Consider the following 20,518-nt stretch of genomic DNA (forward strand, 5'->3'; position numbering starts at 1 on the left):
GCGAGGGAGGCGCCCAGGCGAGGCGAGGCACCCATCTGTCGCATCGATTGGAACGCCTGGCTCGACTTGGAGGAGGCGCCTCGGCCGGAGGCGAGGCGACGCGAGGCGAGGCGGCGCCTCTTCACGCAACGGTAAGTGTGTTTTTTTTTAAATTAAAAGTCAATAAACCTATCTGCTTACGATGCGAGCGAGACACTTTTCTCCTCAACCTCACGAGCGCTTTTCTCCTCAACGGCTCAACCTCGACTTCACGACGACAACAGGTACGCTCTCTCTCTCTCTCTCTTCTTCTTCTTCTTCTTCTCCCGCTTCGATCTCTCTCTCTCTTACATCCCTTTCTTTTTTTTTTCTCCCTCTCCAGTCTCCACCTCTGTTCGATCTCTCTCTCAGATCCTTTTTTTTTTTCTGTTGCCTTGCTTGCCATTTTCTCTCTCTCACGTCCCTTTTTTCTTTTTTCTTTTTTTTTTCTCTCCCTCTCCACTTTTCTTCTACTGCTGCTCTCTTCTGTTGATCTCACGTCCCTTTCCTGTCCCTTTCCTGCTGCTCTGTTTTTTATTTTTTCTTTCTTTTTTTTCTCTCCTCTCCTTCTTTCAGCAGTCCCTTTTTTTTTTCCTTCTCATCCTTTTAATTAATTAGTTATTATTAATTATTTATTTATTTGTTAATTTAATTATTTTATTTTTGTTAATTAATTATTTAAATTTTATGGGTATTGGTAAATTGATTATTTTAATTTGTATTCTTGTTTAATTAGTTGATTAATTAATATGGGTATTGTTGATTTGTTGGTATTTAGTTTAATTTTTATTTGTTATTCTTGTTAATTTGATTAGTTTTACTTTTTACCTTGTTAATTAGACATTATTTATTAATTAATTATTTATTTTATATAGGTATTATTAATTTATTGTTAATTTAATTTTTTATCTTCTTATTATTGTTAATTAATTGTTTAATTTATATGGGTATTGTTAATTTATTATTAATTAGTTTACCTTTTACTTGTTATTATTGTTAATTAGTTTTAATTTGATTAATTTTACTTTTTTCTTGTTAATTAGATATTAGATGTTTATTTTATATGGGTATTATTAATTTATTGTTAATTTGATTATTTTTCTTTTTGTTCTTAGTAAGTAATTGTGTAATTTATATGGACATTATTACTTTGTTGTTAATTAGTTTACTTTTTACTTCTTATTATTGTTAATTAGTTGTTAGATTAATTAGTTTTACTTTTGTCTTGTTAATTAGACATTAGTTGTTTATTTTATATGGTATTATTAATTTATTATTAATTTGATGATTTTACTTTTTGTTCTTATTAATTAATTGTTTAATTTATATAGGCATTGTTAATTTATGATTTTACTTTTTGTTCTTATTAATTAATTGTTTAATTTATATGGGCATTGTTAATTTATTGTTAATTAGTTTACTGTTTTACTTTTTACTTATTATTCTTGTTAATTACTTATTTAATTTATATTGGATATTGTTAATTTATTGTTAATTAATTTATTTTTTATTCTTGTTAATTTTTTTGTTAGATTATAAATGGGTGATAAGAATAATACATCTGGAGTGTATTTGAGCATGTAAGTAATATATATATATATATAAATTTCTTAATTTGTAATTTTATCTTGAGCCTTTTGAGTTTGAAGTTTAACTTATTTATTCTTTGTAAAATAAATGTGACTTCATAATAAGAAAAGAAATTGACTATTTCAAGAATGCTTGGATAATTTGATATATGTGAAGTACAATAGAGCATTGTTATGCTAACACACTTCTGGGGGTATCACAACACCTATTGATTTGGCAAATATTGATGAAAGTAATGAGTGGTTGCTTGGTGAATCCAAAAAATGTGATGGGGATGATGATGATGATTCTCTTATTTTAATGGATGAAGTGTTGACCTAGGGTGATGTTGGTAGAGCAACTAGAGTTTCTGAATCGAGATCGGCTGTAAGATCAACACCAGTTGAAACTCCATCATTTCAAAGGCCTCGTCTAATGAGAGGTGCATCCTCTTCGCAAGTTGATGATGATGAAGAGGAGGAAGAATTTGTCATGGCTGCTATTGAAAATGAAGATGATTTTGAAAATCTTGATGATAAGTAGTTTTAGTTATAAGTTTTTTTATGTACTTCTTGTATTTTGTTTATTATAACTTATAACTTATTTCTATTTATTAAAGTCTGAACTTCTATAATTTATATTTTCTATTCTATGACTTATGATTTATTTCTAATTTTTTATTTATTATGTATAATTTTATCGCATCACTTTTATCTTATACATCCTGCTAAAAATTCAGTATGAACTATTTCTTTTTTTAACATCTCTTATTATTATGTGTGCTTTTACTTATGCTATATATTTTAATTTTACAATCTCCTACTTTCATTTGTATCTTATACTTAAGCTGGAAATACAGGTATGCACTATTTTCAATTTCTCTTATTTTAGATATAAACATAGTGTAAATCATATTTTTTTCCTTTTTAATATGTTTTTTTACTTATCAACTATTTAAAAGTATATATATATATATATATATATATATATATATATATATATATATATATATATATATAATTTAAAAAATTAAGTTTATGGCGCGTTGGTTGATTATTTTTATGGCGCCTTGCTTCAAAAAGGCCCTCGCCTCGCCTCTAGCTCTCGCCTAAGGCCATAGAATACTCGATCGCCTTAGTGTCGCCTTTCGCCTTGATAACACTGGTTTATGCCCCACAAATAGGACTAGATAGTGAGGGTAAATAAAGATTTTGGAAAGATATAGATGATCTAATGCAAAGCATACCGAATGAAGATAATGTTTTCATCGGTGGAGATTTAAATGGACATGTAGGAAGTGATAGGCAAGATTATGAAAATGTTCATAGAGGTTTTGAATTTGGTAGCCAAAATGAGGAGGGGAAAAACATCTTGGATTTTATCATGGCGTATGACCTAATATTAGCAAATACCTACTTTATAAAAAGGGAGTCACATTTAGTGATTTTCAAAAGTGGGCAACATAAAAGCCAAATTGACTTTCTCTTAATCAGGAAGACAAATAGAGCTCTATGCAAGGATGTCAAGGTCATTCCGGGAGAGGTTTTAACAAGTCAATATTGGTTAGTGGTTTTGAATGTCAAGTTTAGAAAAAATTCAAGTAAGGCTAGAAGAAATATTGTAGCTCGAACAAAGTAGTGGGAGTTCAAAGGAATAAAGCAAGTGAAGTTCAAAAATGAACTTCTTGAGTCCAAAGTATGGAAGCTGGATGTAGAGGCCAATGATATGTGGATACAGATGGCATCAAAGATTATAGAAGTAGCTAGAAAAGTACTTGGAGAGTCTAGAAGACATGGACCACCCTCAAAAGAGAGATGGTGGTGGAATAATGAAGTACAAAAGGTAGTGAAGAGAAAAGGAGAATGGTATAAAAAGTTACTTAAGTGTGATAATGATTAGGCTTATGAACAGTACAAGATAGCAAAAAAAAAGGTAAAAAAGGCGGTTAGTCAAGCAAGAGTGCAGCCTTTAAAAGTTATATGAGAAACTTGGAATTAAAGAGGGAAAAAGATATTTACAGATTAGCAAAGAGGATAGAAAATAAATATCCAGATCTCAATCAAGTTAGGTGCATTAAGGATAAAGAAGAAAAAGTATTGGTGAAAGATAAGGACATTAAAGAAATATGGAGATATTATTTTGATGATCTCTTTAATAATTGTCAAAGTAGTAATAGCGTGAATATAGACTACAGAGCAATAAAAAAGAATGTGAATTACACTAGAAGGATTAGATCTTCAGAAGTAAAGGAAATACTTAAGAGAATAAAAGTGGATAAAGCCTGTGGACCCGATGGAATACCAATTGAAATGTGGAAGGGTTTGGGAGATGTGGGAGCAGCATGGTTAACTAAATTGTTTAATAAAATTCTAAACTCAAAGAAAATGCATGATGAATGGATGAGTATTTTAGTACCTATTTTTAAAAATAAGGGAGACATATAGAGTTGCTTAAACTAGAGGGGAATTAAACTCATGAGCCATACTATGAAGTTGTGTGAAAGAGTTGTGAAACATCGACTATGTCATGACACTTCTATCTCTCCCAATCAATTTGGCTTTGTTAGATTAAACGGCAGCGTATGGGAAGGGCACAACTTGCTCACACAATACAGCTCATTCTATACAACAATACATCAACTCTCATTTCTCATCTGCTCTCATTTTCATTTCATCCCCTCCTGATTTCAAGGAAACCTCACATACGTGTATGGATGAAAGCACAAACTGTTGTAAATTAGTTAGTGGCAATATGTAAATACAATAGAAAATTGGGAGATTCTTTTAAACAAATCGTTTCTAGAATACTCTAAACACTTGTATATAAACATATGTTTCCTCAATGCAAATTCATTTCAGCTTATTTGTACAAAAATAATAGCTATTTGTTCATGGTATCAGAGCACAACCTATGCTTGTAAGTTTTTTTTTCTTCTCTCCCTTTGCTTCAAATCTGGGTAGAATTTCTCTCAGATTTATTTTACCCTTTCAAATACTACTTGGCTCTTGTTTTTCAATATGGTTGAACCCGAAAACCAATCTGGCCCAACCCAAAATGCTGCAAGTGAAGATGTTAATCTCCATCTTTAAAACTCAGATAACCCTGGAATGGTCTTTGGTCGGTGCTCCTTTAATCGAAGAATTACCTATCATGGAGTAGGTCTATGACAATTGCATTAATAACTAAGGACAAGCTTGGTTTTGTTGATGGAAGTCAGAAATGCCCATTCTTTGGATCTTTAACATTAGACAAATGGAAAAAGGTGGACAGCATGGTAACTTCATGGATTCTGAATTCACTCTCAAAAGAGCTAGTGGATGCCTTTATCTATGCATCCTCTTCCAAAGATCTCTGGCAAGAAATTAAGGAGAGATTGGAGAAAGTAATGGCCCTCTTCTCTATCAGCTCAAGCGAGAGATAAGTAATCTAACTCAATCAAATACCTCTATTGTGGTGTATTTTACTAAACTTAAAAGGCTTTGGGATGAATTAGCCTATCTTAAACCTTTGCCTGTGTGCGAATGTGGAGCATCAAAGCTAATAGATGAGATTAATGATGAAGACAAGCTTATTAAATTTTTAATGGGGTTGAATGAATCATATGAGCATTTAAGAAATCAGATCCTTCTAACGAATCCACTGCCCAGTGTAAACAGAGTGTATTCCATGGTGTTAAAAGTGAATACACAGAAAGAATTTCATGAAAATACTACTGATATTTATAACTTTGTTATGGCAGTAAAGAATCAGTTTCAGAAAGAGAGATTTCAAGGCAAGAAGAAGGAATTTGGAAAAAAAAGAGTCTAGAACTTATGACTACTGCAACACAAGTGGACACACAAGGGACACATGTTTCAAATTACATGGATATTCTGAATGGTTTTTTGAATACAAACAAAAGAAAGGGAAAGGGAAAAACACCATGGCAGCAAATGTGTTTGATAATGCACCTGAAAATGAGGGAAAAGAAAATAGTAAGAATGAAATGACAAGTGTTGATTGGGCAAGTATGATACAGCATGAAATAGCTAAATATATGCAGAATCAAAACCTGTGGTTAATGAGGCTAGCTGTGTCAACTTCACTGGGTTTGCAGGTAAGGACTTCAGTGGCTACTCCTCTAGCAGCAATGGTAAGAGTAAAGGCACATGGATTGTAGATTCAGGTGCCTCAACTCATATGTGTCATGATTTTACTCTTTTTCATAACCTATCAAAAATTAAATAACCATAATGTAATTACTCTACCAGATGGAACTACCAAACCTGTTCTATATGGTGGAACCATAAATATTAGCCACAAACTTCACTTACACAACACACTATACATTCCTAGCTTTAATCACAATCTTCTATCAGTGAGTGCCCTTGTTAAATCCTCCCACATAATTGTTACATTTTTTTCTGACCATTGTCTCTTGCAGGACTAAGTGACTAAGGAGGTGGTAGCAAGAGGAGAAATGTTAGGAGGTTTATATATAATAGGCAATAAATCACTCAATAGTGGTTATGGTATCAAATGTATCTCTGACTTTCCAAAAAGTAGTAGTACTGCTACTTCTTATGAACTTATTACTAAGATGAATGAAGCCAATCAAATCTCTATTGCACCTAATCCTTATGAATTATGGCATTCCGCACTTGGGTATATTTCCAACACAAAATCACACATTCCTACAATTAAAATCAAGAACAATGATCAACAAGTATGTGAGGTATGTCCACTTGCCAAACAATAGAGATTAATTTTTCAAAAGAGTAAGATTACTAGCAAGTCGGGCTTTTGAACTTATTCACATTGATTTATGGGGTCCATATCTAGTGTATTCAATTTCTCAAACAAAATATGTTCTCACCATAGTTGATGATTTTTCAAGAGTCACCTGGACTTATCTTATACACGACAAAACCATATCATACACTTTATGAATTTTTTGTCATGATACAAACTCAATTTCAACAACAAGTCAAAATAGTGAGAAGCATAATGGCATGTAATTCATAAACCAAGAGTGCACAAAACTTTTCAAGTCAAAAGGAATTTTACATCAAAGAACTTGTCCTTACTCTCCACAACAAAATGGAGTTGTAGAGAAAAAGCACAAGCACTTGTTGCAGGTGGCAAGAGCCTTAATGTTTACATCAAAATTGCCAAAACGTTTTTGGGAAGAAAGTATTTTGACAGCAAACTATCTCATAAATAGAATGCCAAGTTTAGTTTTACAATGGAAAACTCCTTTATGAGATTTTGTTTGGCAAGAAACCAGATTACAATCATCTTAAAGTCTTTGGATGTTTATGTTTTGCTACAAATATTAAACCACATAAATATAAATTTGAACAGAGAGCTTTCAAATGTGCTTTCATAGGGTATGCTTCTGGTTACAAGGCTTATAAATTATATGATATGCAAAATAAAGCTATTATTGTATCAAGGGATGTAGTTTTTTATGAAAATTGTTTTCCATATGCTAGTGGAGATGGACATACCCTACAGCTTGATGATTCTATTCTACCCATGCCAATTTTTGACACAGAAACACAGTCACCAAATTCCTCTCATACCCTCACATCACCAATTAAAAATTCTCCATTATGAACCAATTCCTGAAATTCAGGTGCCCATAAGAAAAAGTACAAGAGTTTCAAGTAGGCCAAGATGGTTGAATGATTTTGTTGCACAAGCTATGTATGTACCTTCTATAGAAAATTCACTTGCTATAACTTCTAAATGTTCATAAAATCCTGCAGGTATGACAAACTTATCTCCTCAACCTATTTCATTTTCTATACCCCATTATAATCTTGACTACATAAGTTATATGGCAAATGTTTATACATCAAATGAACCTAAATTTTACCATCAAGCTAAGGAGGACAGTAACTGGATCCATGCTCTGCAATCAGAATTAGAAGCATTGGAGAGAAATAATACTTGGGAACTCACCACTCTTCCTAAGGGAAAGAAAGCCATAGCTTCTAGATGGGTGTATAAAATTAAATATAGGCCGAATGGTAATATTGACAAATACAAAGCTAGGTTGGTTGCAAAGGATATAATCAATTGGCTGGAACATATTACCATCAAAGTTTCTCACCAGTAGCTAAACTAGTTACAGTGAGATTATTTCTAGTTATAGCTACAAAGTTTAATTGGCCTATACATCAACTAGATATAAATAATGCATATTTACATGGTTTCCTTGATGAAGATGTTTACATGCAACCCCCAGAGGGCTACACAAAGGCAACACAAGGACAAGTATGCAAATTGTTGAAAAGTCTCTATGGCTTGAAACAAGCAGGAAGACAATGGAATAAGGAATTGACAACCAAATTAGAGGCTTTTGGTTTTCAACAATCAGCCTTTGACCATTGTTTATTTACCAAAGGCACTGGGCAAGATTTTATCTCATTAATTGTCTATGTAGATGATTTATTAATTGCAGGAGCAAATGAGTAGAAAAATTTAGAAGTCAAGCAATTCTTGGACAAACAGTTAACTATCAAAGACCTAGGCTATGTCAAATATTTCTTAGGCCTCAAATAGCAAGATCAAGAGTGGCATGTTTTTGAATCAACAAAAAGACATACTAGATATTCTACAAGACACAGGGTTGCAAAATGCAAAAGCTACTACATATCATTTACCTAAAGGATTAAAGCTAGATAATGAAACTGGAGAATTGTTGCAAAACCCAAAACAATACAGAAGGATTGTGGGAAGATTGTTATACCTGGGACTTACTAGACCAGATGTCTCCTATGCAACATAACAATTGAGCCAATTTATGCAAGCTCCTAGAAAACCTCACTGGCATGCGGCCATGCATGTCTTACGGTATTTGAAAGGATGTCCATCAAAAGTCGTTTCTTTCCATCAAATAATGACTTTAAGCTTGAGCTTTGCAATGCAGATTGGGCTTCTTGTCTTATGTCCCAAGATCAATCATAGGTTTTGTATCTTCCTTGGTCCTTCTTTAATTTCTGGAAGGCAAAGAAACAATCCACCATCAATCGATCTTCAATCGAGGCGAATCTGAAGCATGGAAACTATGGTGTGTGAAATCAAATGGCTTACCTATCTTCTCAATGATTTTGGCTTGCAAACTCCTCTCCCAATTGCTCTACACTTTGTGACAACAAGGAGGCGTAACATATAGTGCCAATCCGTGTTCCACGAAAGAACAAAACATCTTGAAATTGACTGCCATGTAGTGAGAGATCAATTATCAAAAGGCTTCATTTCTACAGTACAGGTCCCTTCTCGCCACCAACTTGCAGATATCTTTACCAAACCGCTTACTTCTATTTTATTCCCACATCACCTTCTCAAGATGGGCCTTCATGATTTATGCTCGTCTCCATCTTGAGGGGGCTATGTTAGATTAAACGTATGGGAAGGGCACAACTTGCTCACACAATACAGCTCATTCTATACAACAACACATCAGCTCTCATTTCTCATCTGCTCTCATTTTCATTTCATCCCCTCCTGATTTCAAGGAAACCTCACATACGTGTATGGATGAAAGCACAAACTGTTGTAAATTAGTTAGTGGCAATATGTAAATACAATAGAAAATTAGGAGATTCTTTTAAACAAATTGTTTCTAGAATACTCTAAACACTTGTATATAAACATATGTTTCCTCAATGCAAATTCATTTCAGCTTATTTCTATAAAAATAATAGCTATTTGTTTAGGCTTCATGCCCAGTCGTTCAATTATGGAAACGATCTTTCTCATTAGAAACTTGACAGAGAAATATAAATATGTGAAAAAAGATCTACATATGGTTTTTATCGATTTAGAGAAGGCTTATAATAGTATTCAAGAGATGTATTATGAAGAGTGTTAGAATAAAAAAAGGGTATCTATTAGGTACATACAAGTATTAAAAAATATGTATGAAGGAGCAACTACAATTGTGCGCACAGTGAGAGGGGACACAATAGATTTTTCTATCTCAATTGGATTACACAAAGGTTCAGCTATGAGCCCTTACCTTTTTATATTAGTTTTAGATGAATTGATAAAACATATACAGAAGAGTATCCCTTGGTGCATGATGTTTGCGGATAATATAGTTCTGATAGATGAGACGTGAGAAGTAGTCAATAAAAAACTAGAGCTTTGGAGAAGTACTTTAGAGTCAAAGGGCTTTAAGTTAAGTAGAACAAAGATATAATACATGCATTGCAAGTTTAATGAAGGCCAAACTGATGATAGGGAAGGAGCTAGTTTGGACGGAGTGGTATTGCCCCAAAGTAATCACTTTAAATATCTCGACTTAATCCTTCAAGTAGATGGGAGATGTGAGGAGGATGTTAGTCATAGGATTAAAGCCAGATGGTTGAAGTGGAGACATGCCACCGGAGTTTTATGTGATCGCAAGATTCCCAATAGGTTGAAAGGAAAATTTTACGCATGTGACCATACGAGGCCATGTTATATGATAGTGAGTGTTGGGCAATGAAGGAGCCAGATGTGTCTAAGATGAGAGTTACGAAAATGAGAATGTTAAGGTGGATGAGTGGCCATACTAGACTAGATAAAGTCCGTAATGAGAGTATTAGAGAAAAGGTATGTGTAGTGCCAATTGAGGATAAGTCGAAAAAAAGGAGATTGAGGTGGTTTGGTGATGTGAAGAGTAGAAATACGGAGGCTCCAATTGGACAAGTAGAGCACATTGGGTTAGAGGATAGAAAGAAAAGATGGGGTAGACCTAACTTAACTTGGAGGAGAGTAGTACAATATGACCTAGAAGCATTACATATTTCCGATGATTTAACCCAAAATCGTTTATAGTAGAGAAAGAGAATCCATATAGCCGACCTCAATAAATTTTTAAGATAAAAACTTAGTCAAGTTTAGTTGAGTTTATGTGGAAGTTTAGATGAAATTTTAATGTTCTAAGTAAAAAAGTCCTACAACTTACTTCTACTTGATTATTTTGTCAAAAATTGCATGTCGACCAGCAAATGTACTAGGATGGAAGTTTGAGTCTATTGAAGTGGTAGGAGAAAGAAAAATAGTGAGAAGTAGATTTAGGATAAATGTTGGGGAAGCAATAAAAAAGATATAATAGCCCTAAATCATTTTGAAGATGTAGTTCTAAATTGAGTGCAATGGAGGAAAATATATAACCAATTCTGACCAACTGGAAATTAAATTTTGCTTGGGATTGGTTGAGTTGAGTTTATTTTATTTAAAATCTAGTTGAAATATCACAACATTTATGTGTAGTGAGAAATCAAAATTGAGTTTTTTTTCATGTAAATTAAAGTCCAATGGGTATTGAAATTAATAATAAAAGTTTAATTGCTTTGACCGTTGAATTTGAGTAGTGCAGAGTTGTTTTTAAAATTGTAAGATTTTGAATTCAAGTTCTAGTCAGAACCCAATAAACCTTAAAAAAAATGTTTAATTAAGTGAAATTAAACTTCTAAGGATAAAAAAAAACTCGATGGATTCATCACCTCTATATAATTTAGTAACACATAGCATGCATGCCACCCTAACACCCACAAACCCGACAGCTAAAGCCATGGCACTAATTAAACAATTGCCTTTCATCCTTACTATCTTCATTGTACTATTATTTTCTTCGAATGTTGTCTTAGCTTCTGCTTCTTCAGCGGTCCAGACAAAAGGACAAGAAGCAGAATCTCTTCTCAAATGGAAAGACAGCCTTGATGAGCCCACTAATTGCCTCCTTTGCTCTTGGAATTTTGTTCCTCGCAATTCCACTTCTTCTGACCCCAAAACTGACATCAGTAGTTCCCCTTGCCAGTGGATTGGGATCGCTTGTGATGAGTCTGGAAATGTCATATATATAAACGTTTCCTTCAGTGGTTTAAGAGGTACTTTACAATCCTTTAACTTCTCATCTTTCCCTAGCCTTGAGCGTCTTGATCTTTCTCACAACTTTCTCCATGGAAGCATTCCTTCCCGCATCAGTAACCTTTCCAAGCTCATCTATCTAGACTTGGCTGTCAATAATTTCTCTGGTAATATACCATCTGAGATAGGGATGTTAAAATCTCTCGTTGTGCTTGTTTTTTCTCAAAACAATCTGACAGGTCCTATTCCTGCTTCTATAGAAAACTTGATTGAACTAAGTCTTCTAGACCTTCATCATAATAAACTTTCTGCTTCAATCCCACAGGAAATTGGGAAGTTGAGGTCACTCAATGTTACTCTTTTGTCTCACAATAAGCTCACAGGTCAACTTCCTGCTTCCATAGGAAATTTGGGCAAACTTACTATCCTGCACCTTCATGACAACAGACTTTCTGGTTCAATTCCTAGGGAAATTGGTATGTTAACGTCCCTTAATGTGCTTGCTTTGACAAACAACAGTCTCACAGGTCCTATTCCGGCAACTGTAGGAAACCTGAAAAGATTAACTTGGCTTTACATTGCAAACAACAAGCTTAGTGGATTCATTCCTAAGGAATTAGGATCACTAACCTGTCTTAGTGAGCTTTCTTTGCATTCTAATAGTCTTCAAGGTCCAATCCCTGCTTCTATAGGAAACTTGAGCAACCTAAAATTTTTAGACCTTGGTTTCAACAACCTTTCAGGATCCATCCCTCCAGAAGTTCTATTGCTGAAATCCCTAGACCGGATTGGATTGAATGACAATGGGTTGACAGGTTCAATTCCTACTTCCATTGCAAATTTAGGCAGTATGAGATTTCTGTACCTTTATGATAATCATCTTTCTGGACCTATCCCTCAAGAATTAGGAAAGCTGCAATCTCTTATTGAGCTTGACCTGTCAACAAACGATCTCAGCGGTCCCATCCCTCCTGCTATAGGAAATTTGAGCAACTTAACTCTTCTGTACCTTCATAAGAACATGCTTTCTGGATCAATTCCTTCCACCATAGGGAACTTAACCAAGCTCAGAGAGTTGGAACTATCAATCAATCATTTTTCTGGCCAAATTCCTCCAGAAGTAGGAAAACTCAAGTACCTTACCGACCTTAGGTTGTTCATGAATAATCTTAGTGGCCCAATCCCTCAAGAAATAAATAATTTTACATCTTTAAAATCATTGCAATTGGCTGACAATATGTTGTCTGGACATGTACCTCAAAACATATGCCTTGGTGGAGTACTTGAAATTTTTGTCATAGGTAATAATAGTTTTGTGGGTTCCATACCAAAAAGCTTGAAGAACTGCACAAGCTTAATCAGAGTTAAGCTTGAAAGAAATCAACTGGATGGGCACATATCAGAAGATTTTGGCATATACCCAAACTTAAAATTCATCGATCTGAGCTACAATAATTTGCATGGTGAGCTTTCAAACAATTGGGGGCATTGTCATAATTTAACATTCTTGAAATTTTCCAACAATAGAATTTCTGGTGGGATACCACCCGAGGTTGGGAAAGCAAATCAATTGCAGGTACTTGACCTCTCCACAAATTGTCTGGTAGGGAAGATTCCCAAGGAACTAGGGGAATTGAAGTTGTTGTTCAATCTTAAATTGAACAATAACAAACTTTCAGGTAATATTCCCTCGGAAATTGGAATGTTATCCAAGCTTACTGATCTTAGCCTTGCGGCAAATGATCTCAGAGGACCAATTCCAGAACTGAAAGACTGCTCAAAACTGCAGTTATTGAACTTAAGCAAAAACAGGCTCAGTGAAAGTGTTCCATTTCAAGTGGGCAGGTTCCTCTTTCTTCAAGACCTTGACCTAAGTCACAATTTGCTTGAAGGAGAGATACCATCGGAGCTTGGATATTTGCTTGACTTAGAGACGTTAAACCTTTCCCATAATGAACTCTCAGGCTCCATCCCATCCACTTTCAATGAAATGTTGAGCTTAACTATTGTTGATATCTCCTTCAATCAATTGGAGGGTCCACTTCCCAACAACAAAGCCTTCAGCTGGGCACCAATAGTAGCATTGTCTAATAATAAAGGTTTATGTGGCAACAATTCTGGTTTTAAAGCTTGCCCTTGTACAAAGATCAGCGGAATGTGCAGAAAAGATGGCAACAAAGCAATTGTCTTTATCGCAGTTTCTCTTTCTAGCACCTTAGTCCTCTTATTTGTCATTTCTGGAGTTCTTGCTATTGTTGGCAAAAGAGCCAGGAAAATAGATGAAGCCAAAGAAGCAGGAAATGAAAATATATTTTCAACATGCAGCTATGATGGGAAAATGGTGCACGAAAATATAATTGCAGCAACGGAGGGATTCAACTCCAAATATTGTATTGGAGTGGGAGGATGTGGAACTGTTTACAGAGTGGAGCTTCCAACTGGTCAAGTTGTCGCTGTGAAGAAGCTTCACCAATTTGAGGGGAGTGAAATATCCAATCTAAAGGCTTTTACAAGTGAAATTTGTGCATTAACCAACATAAAACACCGAAATATTGTGAAGCTCCATGGCTTCTGTTTACATTCACAACACTCATATTTGGTTTATGAGTTCCTTGGAGGAGGAAGCTTGGGAAAGATACTTCAGAAGAGGGTAAAAGCCGAGGAGTTGAAATGGATCGCGAGACTAAATATTGTGAAAGGGGTCGCCAGTGCCTTATCCTATATGCACCATGACTGCTCACCTCCTATTGTTCACCGTGACATATCAAGCAACAATATATTGATGGATTTGGAGCAAGAAGCTTACATCTCTGACTTTGGTACAGCAAGGTTTTTGATGCTAGACTCAACCCATTGGACATCTTTTGCTGGTACCTTTGGATATTTGGCTCCAGGTTATTTACTCTTGCTATTTGTTTGTCTTGCCTTGATTAAGTACTTGAAAAGGATGAAATTTAATTGTATATGATATATGGAAATTGTGTTTTGCAAGTGAAATTGCAAGTTTGGATCACATATTCTGATTTTTTTTTCCAGAATTATTGTTTTCGTACAAATTAAGACGTATGTATTGTTCTCTGCAGAACTTGCCTACAGCATGGAAGCAAATGAGAAGGGTGACGTGTATAGCTTTGGAGTGGTATCACTGGAAGTGATCATGGGAAGGCATCCAGGGGATATAATTATGTCTCTATCAACATCAACACTGTCAGATACCTGCCAAATTCTCCTGAAAGATATATTGGACCAACGCCTTCCACTACCCACAAATAAAGAAGCAGCAGAAGTAGTTTCTATTGTGAAATTAGCATTTGCTTGTCTCCATGCCAATCCAGGGTCTCGGCCAACCATGCAACAAGTATCACAAAAACTATCAGTGAAAGTACGAGCTCTATGGAAGCCCTTGCGAATGCTTACTTTAGGAGAGCTTTTGTAATTTCACAATTTTCATTTGCTGAATGATTAATGCATATCTTTCCAGAGATGCATTCTGTTTGTGCTTTTTTTTTTTTTCCCCCTTTTGTTTTCTTCCCCTTTCATTTCTTGTATTTGCTTGATCTTGCTCTGAAACAACGAGCAGGGCTACATGGATTAGAAAAATCCGTTAACCCATGGCGAATTTGAGTGAAACTCTTCTCGTTTGATTTGTTTTACAATTCTAACATCAGATTCAAAAAACCTTCCCACGTTCCTCAAAACGAGGAATACAAAAATGGTACAAGGAAATGTAATGTAATTTCGAATTCACCTGAAAGAAACGGTCATGAATTACATCAATTAAACTCAAATTAGTTAGAATTGACTATATGGATATTTTTTTTGTCATCAATTTTTATTTGAAATCAATTTTTTATCAATATTCAGAAATTATAAATATTTTAATATTAGTTTTCTTCGTGCCATTTTCAATATTTTCCTTTTTCTCACTTTTTTTATCAATAATTTATTATATTTTTATACCAAAAAATGTAATTCTCTTCATTAAACATGATTAATTTACACTTTCTAATTTTATCTGAAGGTGTGTTATATGTAATTTTTAACAGATCTTATCTATTTTATAATGGTTGATCTTTAGTTATATATACGTTTCATTTTATCAAAAATTATACGGATGCATAACATAATTGTGACACTTTTCCATTTTATTCATCTTGCTTTTATATTATAAGTTATATTTTCTTCAATAATTCCATTCCTTTGAATGAAAGAATTGAAAGGACCATGAAATAGTAATAAAGAGAAAAGGGATTCTAATTGAAGACAAATTAGTCTCTTCGTTGGCCAATGCTGTACCAAGTGATGGTAAGCGTGAAGAAAGCAGGTTTGTAAAGCAGTAAAATGGTAGAGATAAAGGCAGCACTGATGCAAAAACTAATTGGCAGGAAAAATAAAATAACAATTCTATTTACTTTAATAAATGGGAACACAATTGTTAAGTGGTTTAATTTATTTATATCTATATGTTTAATATTATTTTTTTTTTTTTAAAAAAATCTTTAAAGATAGAGAGTGAAAGAAAGCACATAAACCTTTCTTTGGATGATCAGACCTTAAAATGAAAATAAAATAAATAGACTGAAAGCAAAGTTTGTTTAAAGAAAACCGATCTGATATATTCTCAGCCGGGTACGTGTTCCCAGGATCAGCCAGCAGAGGGATATTAATTCCTTCTTCGGTAAATTTATTTATGTATTTATTTTATATATATATATATATATATATAACAAAGTGTTGATTACTGTTTTTTTTTTTTTTTTGTTCCCACAAAGTGACAAACAGGAGTCAACCCACCAAGAAAAAAAGAGGTGATAATCTGTTGCCTGGTGGAGTTCAAAATGGGGCATCAATCAGTTGACTTTGGTTTCTTGCTTTTCTTTGCCCTGGACAAACCATCGCTCGCTGGAGGGTGTGAATTGTGAAAACCTATTGTTACTTTTAGAAGGTGAAGGAGAAGGAAATGGAGGTACAGCAATCATGGAGGGTGAGATTGTCCTTCAAGAACGCTACGATAGTCTTGACAGTATTGAATGTGATCACTGCCCTTTTCTTGCTCCAGGGCTTTCTCTCTTCTGCCTCTTCCCGCAACAACAGACTCTCATCTAACCAATTCAATTCAGGTTATCTTTCAATCCCTTTCTTTGAACATCAAATATTATTGTAAGCAAATATAGTGGGGAAATTGGGTTTTGTGGAATTTTGTTTTTCATGTCGAAATTATTGCCTTACTGGTATCTAGTTAATGACTATTTGGTTAAATGGGAAAATTTGTCTGTTTGTTGTAATTCTATTGTATCTGAAAGAAGGGACCCTATCATTATCCTTTTTAACTTCCATCTGTTTTCTGATTTCTGGTTAATTTGATGATTGTATCTTAAAATAAAGATTGGTTTTTGGTTTTGCCTTTTGTGCGTGTTTCTATTTATTGATGAATTAGACAACCACATATGTTAAGGTTTGGTTTTACGATTTCCCAATTTGGATGTGGAAATTGGTGGATTGTTTTTGTACTTGACAATGGAACTTGTGTCGCTGCATTAGTTTTGAATTTTCTTGGCCACAGACAAATATCTCAATTTGGGTTTACCAATTGAAACTTCAGATCATATTCAGTTCATACAAGGCCTCCAAACTTATATTTTGTCCTGTATATTTCTGGTTATGAGCTATATCAGTGGATTTTACTTGACCTACATATGTTCCATTAAAGTCTTTGAAATGATTAATCTGGATGTTTGTTCAATCCGTCAACAAATTTCCTTCATGTAAATTGCCTCCTCCAGTTATTTTGCTTCCCTTTTAAGCTGGGTCCTGTTTGTTAATCAGTTGAGGAAGATTATCATAGATGGGAAAAATGTGGAAACTAAATCTTTATTTGATGAAAAATGTATATTATATATTGTAATGCTTAATTTAGAAATTGTGCACAGGGAAAGCCTTTAATTCCCAATTTACTTTTAAGTGTTATTGTGTATGACATTTATCGCTGAAATATCAAATAAGAAAGGTATACCGACCATAGAGACTCCACTATAAAATATCATGGCTTGGCCTCTATATAGATTTGTTCCTTGTCTGTTATATGCATATTCTTTGTAAACTTCTCACCAGCCAAAATGGAAATCCTGATATAGAATGCTTGGAAGTTCTGATGGTTTGGTACGTGTGCGGAATTCTCAGAAAATTTTCAATCTTGATTGAACATTAGGGAGAATCAAGCTTTTTCTCTTTGATTGTTTACTTAGGCCTAAATTTTGTGACACAGACCATTTATTTTGTTAAAGACTGATTTTTATATTTTTCTCCATGATTTTTCCTTTGTCACCAATCTATTTTGGTACCTATTACTTTAGAAACCTAAAGTGAAAATCAGACTATATTACTACATATTGCAATCAGTATAATTGCCATGCATTCTTTCAAATACTACCTTTTCTATCACATTGGTTTCTAAAACTTGATCCCTTCAAAATTAGTTCACTATTGTTGATGTTCTTAATACTTGAGACATCCATTAAGTAATTTCACCTAAGTGACTGGAGTCTGAATCTAAACAAGGGATTGGCTGCATACTATCAACAGTTGTTAGTCATAGGATGGTGTAATTTCATGACTGAGAATGCACCTTTAGGTGCTATGACTTGGTGCATGTTAATAGTCTGCCATATTTAAGACCTTTTGGTTGACATGAAAATTTTACTTGACAGCTTAGAAAATACAGATGTTCAAGTTATAGTTCTTGAACATAGGTGTTGTGGCACTATATATCATTAAGGTTTGACATGACTCTAGAAGGTTGCTGTTCTTTACAAGGGTCACTGAGCTTGTTAATCATATTTCTTGGTTTCCAGTGCATTTTATTTTTTTGTTATGTTTCTAGGCCACGAGTAATTGACATATAGATAACCACGTTCTAATGTCAAATTGAAATGCAGTTCAGCTGAAATACATCAAGGAGTCTGAAGAAATACGCCTTGCCTTGCAACCTTGGGCACTGATAAAAAGAGTATGGCAGTGGCTTTAAAATTGTAATATGTTTACAGTAGTTACTAAATTCTACAGCTGCCAAAAGAAAAAATTTTTGGATGTCAAAGTTCTTTCCTTTTGTTTTCTTTGTTTTCATGTTACTATATTCTGAGAAAAAGAAGTTTGAATTAAATATTTTCATCAAGGTTGGACTCTCTCTCTCTCTCTCTCTCTCTCTCAATTCACCCTGCTTGAAATGAGCCCCAAAAATTTGTGAAAATTCTGGATGCTCGTGGTTTGGAGTTCGTTATTCATCGGAATTCTATCTTTCTGCATTTGCAGGTTAAGGAAATTGAACAAGAAGCTTATGCAGAACCAGAAACAGTGCAACAGAAAGAAACAAAGCAAACTGCTGCTGTTGATCTTTCTAAAAGATTAAAGGATTTCCGTTCTGTTAATGATCCTGCCAGCTTGAAAGGTGACTCACCTAGCACCCCGCAATAAAATTCCATCTCTCATTGGCATCTCTTGGTTCTTAGTTTCTATGGTAGCTATATTTCTTAATGATCAGGGGTATGAAATTATATTTTATCCTTGAACACTAGGATATATCTTGTTAAGGTGCATTTTGTTAATAATATAACCATGGTGATACTAATAAAATCTGCTAATTCCTCAGCTCTGGAGGAATGGCGGAAAAGAAAGATGGAACGAGCCAGACTACGACAACTGGAGAAGAATGGAACAGGGACATCTTAAGCTTGATGAGCCTCCATTAATGGTTCTGATCTGATGATTTATATCTACTTCATGAAAGTTATCTCAAAATATATACATGTACATATTGCAACCGTGACTTCATATGAGATCTGCCAGTTTGAATCCAAATAAATGAAACTGAAAGTTTAAAATCTATAGATGTGTAGTGGTGACAGATTGAAAGCTGATCTTTGAATTGGATAAATAATTATTCTCAACTTCCAATTTCCTTTCATTTTGCAAGTCTTCGTGAGATATCTTAATAGAGGTAGTTTTTATGGTTAATTTATTTAAAATAAAGTAAATTTACTTTGTTTAAAAAATGATTATAAAATTTAGGTGTTTTATCTTAAAATTTTATTTAAAGTGATAAAATATTATTTTAAATTAATAATAGTGGTATTTTGATAAAAAATAAATAATTAAATTTGATTTAATATAATGTCTTATTATAATAATTTATAAAAAAATAATACATAATATATTTTAAAGTATCATGTTTTTATTAATTTATTTTTTGTAAAGTGATTATATATATATATATATATATATATATATATATATATATATATATATATAAGTTTTATTATTCTTAATTTTCCCATCGACATAAAAATAAAGGTAAATTATAATAAATTGTTTATTTTTAATTTAAATTAATTTGATTTCTTAATTTTGGACAGGATGAGATAGAGTTAGAGACAATTGAGAGATTTTGGACGAGGGAGGGAGAAGGAGAGTATTATAATTTTAGAAAAGAGAGGGAGAGAGTTTAGAGTCTAGAGAGAGAGAATTTTTGTCATTTCATGAAGTTATTTTCGTCATTTTATAAATAATTAATTATAAATTTAATTTAATTTTAACAGAATGATTAAATTGTAAATAGAATCAAAATTAAAGCATTAAATTGTTTTAAATTAAAAAATAAGTATAATTTTTATCTAATTTCAAAGTCAAATATCCGGAAAATAACGACTATGAATGGACTCATATTTTCATCCATGCATTATAAAAACACTAACTATTTAATCTCTTTATTTAAAAATGTATCATTTAATATTTATTCTTTTAAGTTCATAAAATATTTAGAAGATGTTTAGTTGACTGTAATAGCTGTTAAACATCCAAACAAATAAACTAAGGTTTAGCATACTTAAAAGAATAGAGTTAATAATCGATAAATAATTGATATAATATTTATCAGCTACAATTTACATCAACTCTATTTTTAAAATTATTTTTCATAATTAATTTAATTATTTTTTTAGATTATATTATCTTTTTTCATATAATTTGAAAATTAATATTATTAATGATATTTGCTTCTATCTTTTTCATTTACAATCTTAATACTTTCATT

The 20,518-nt window shown here is 33.3% G+C and overlaps 2 protein-coding genes across 2 annotated transcripts; both read left to right on the plus strand.

Annotated features, from left to right (window-relative positions):
- The first annotated feature begins 11,137 nt into the window (after positions 1-11,137).
- On the plus strand, positions 11,138-14,869 carry LOC131177137 (probable leucine-rich repeat receptor-like protein kinase At1g35710). Its single transcript, XM_058142113.1, has 2 exons — positions 11,138-14,327; positions 14,517-14,869. Exons 1-2 carry the CDS (start codon positions 11,138-11,140, stop codon positions 14,867-14,869), a joined length of 3,543 nt encoding a protein of 1,180 aa, XP_057998096.1.
- Positions 14,870-15,967: 1,098 nt separating this feature from the next.
- Positions 15,968-19,312, plus strand: LOC131177136 (uncharacterized). Its single transcript, XM_058142112.1, has 5 exons — positions 15,968-16,111; positions 16,206-16,553; positions 18,369-18,439; positions 18,742-18,877; positions 19,079-19,312. Exons 2-5 carry the CDS (start codon positions 16,394-16,396, stop codon positions 19,156-19,158), a joined length of 447 nt encoding a protein of 148 aa, XP_057998095.1. The 5' UTR covers positions 15,968-16,111; positions 16,206-16,393; the 3' UTR covers positions 19,159-19,312.
- Positions 19,313-20,518: the final 1,206 nt, after the last annotated feature.

Source organism: Hevea brasiliensis, unplaced genomic scaffold (genome assembly GCF_030052815.1).
Source record: "Hevea brasiliensis isolate MT/VB/25A 57/8 unplaced genomic scaffold, ASM3005281v1 Scaf338, whole genome shotgun sequence".
Classification (NCBI taxonomy): domain Eukaryota; kingdom Viridiplantae; phylum Streptophyta; class Magnoliopsida; order Malpighiales; family Euphorbiaceae; genus Hevea; species Hevea brasiliensis.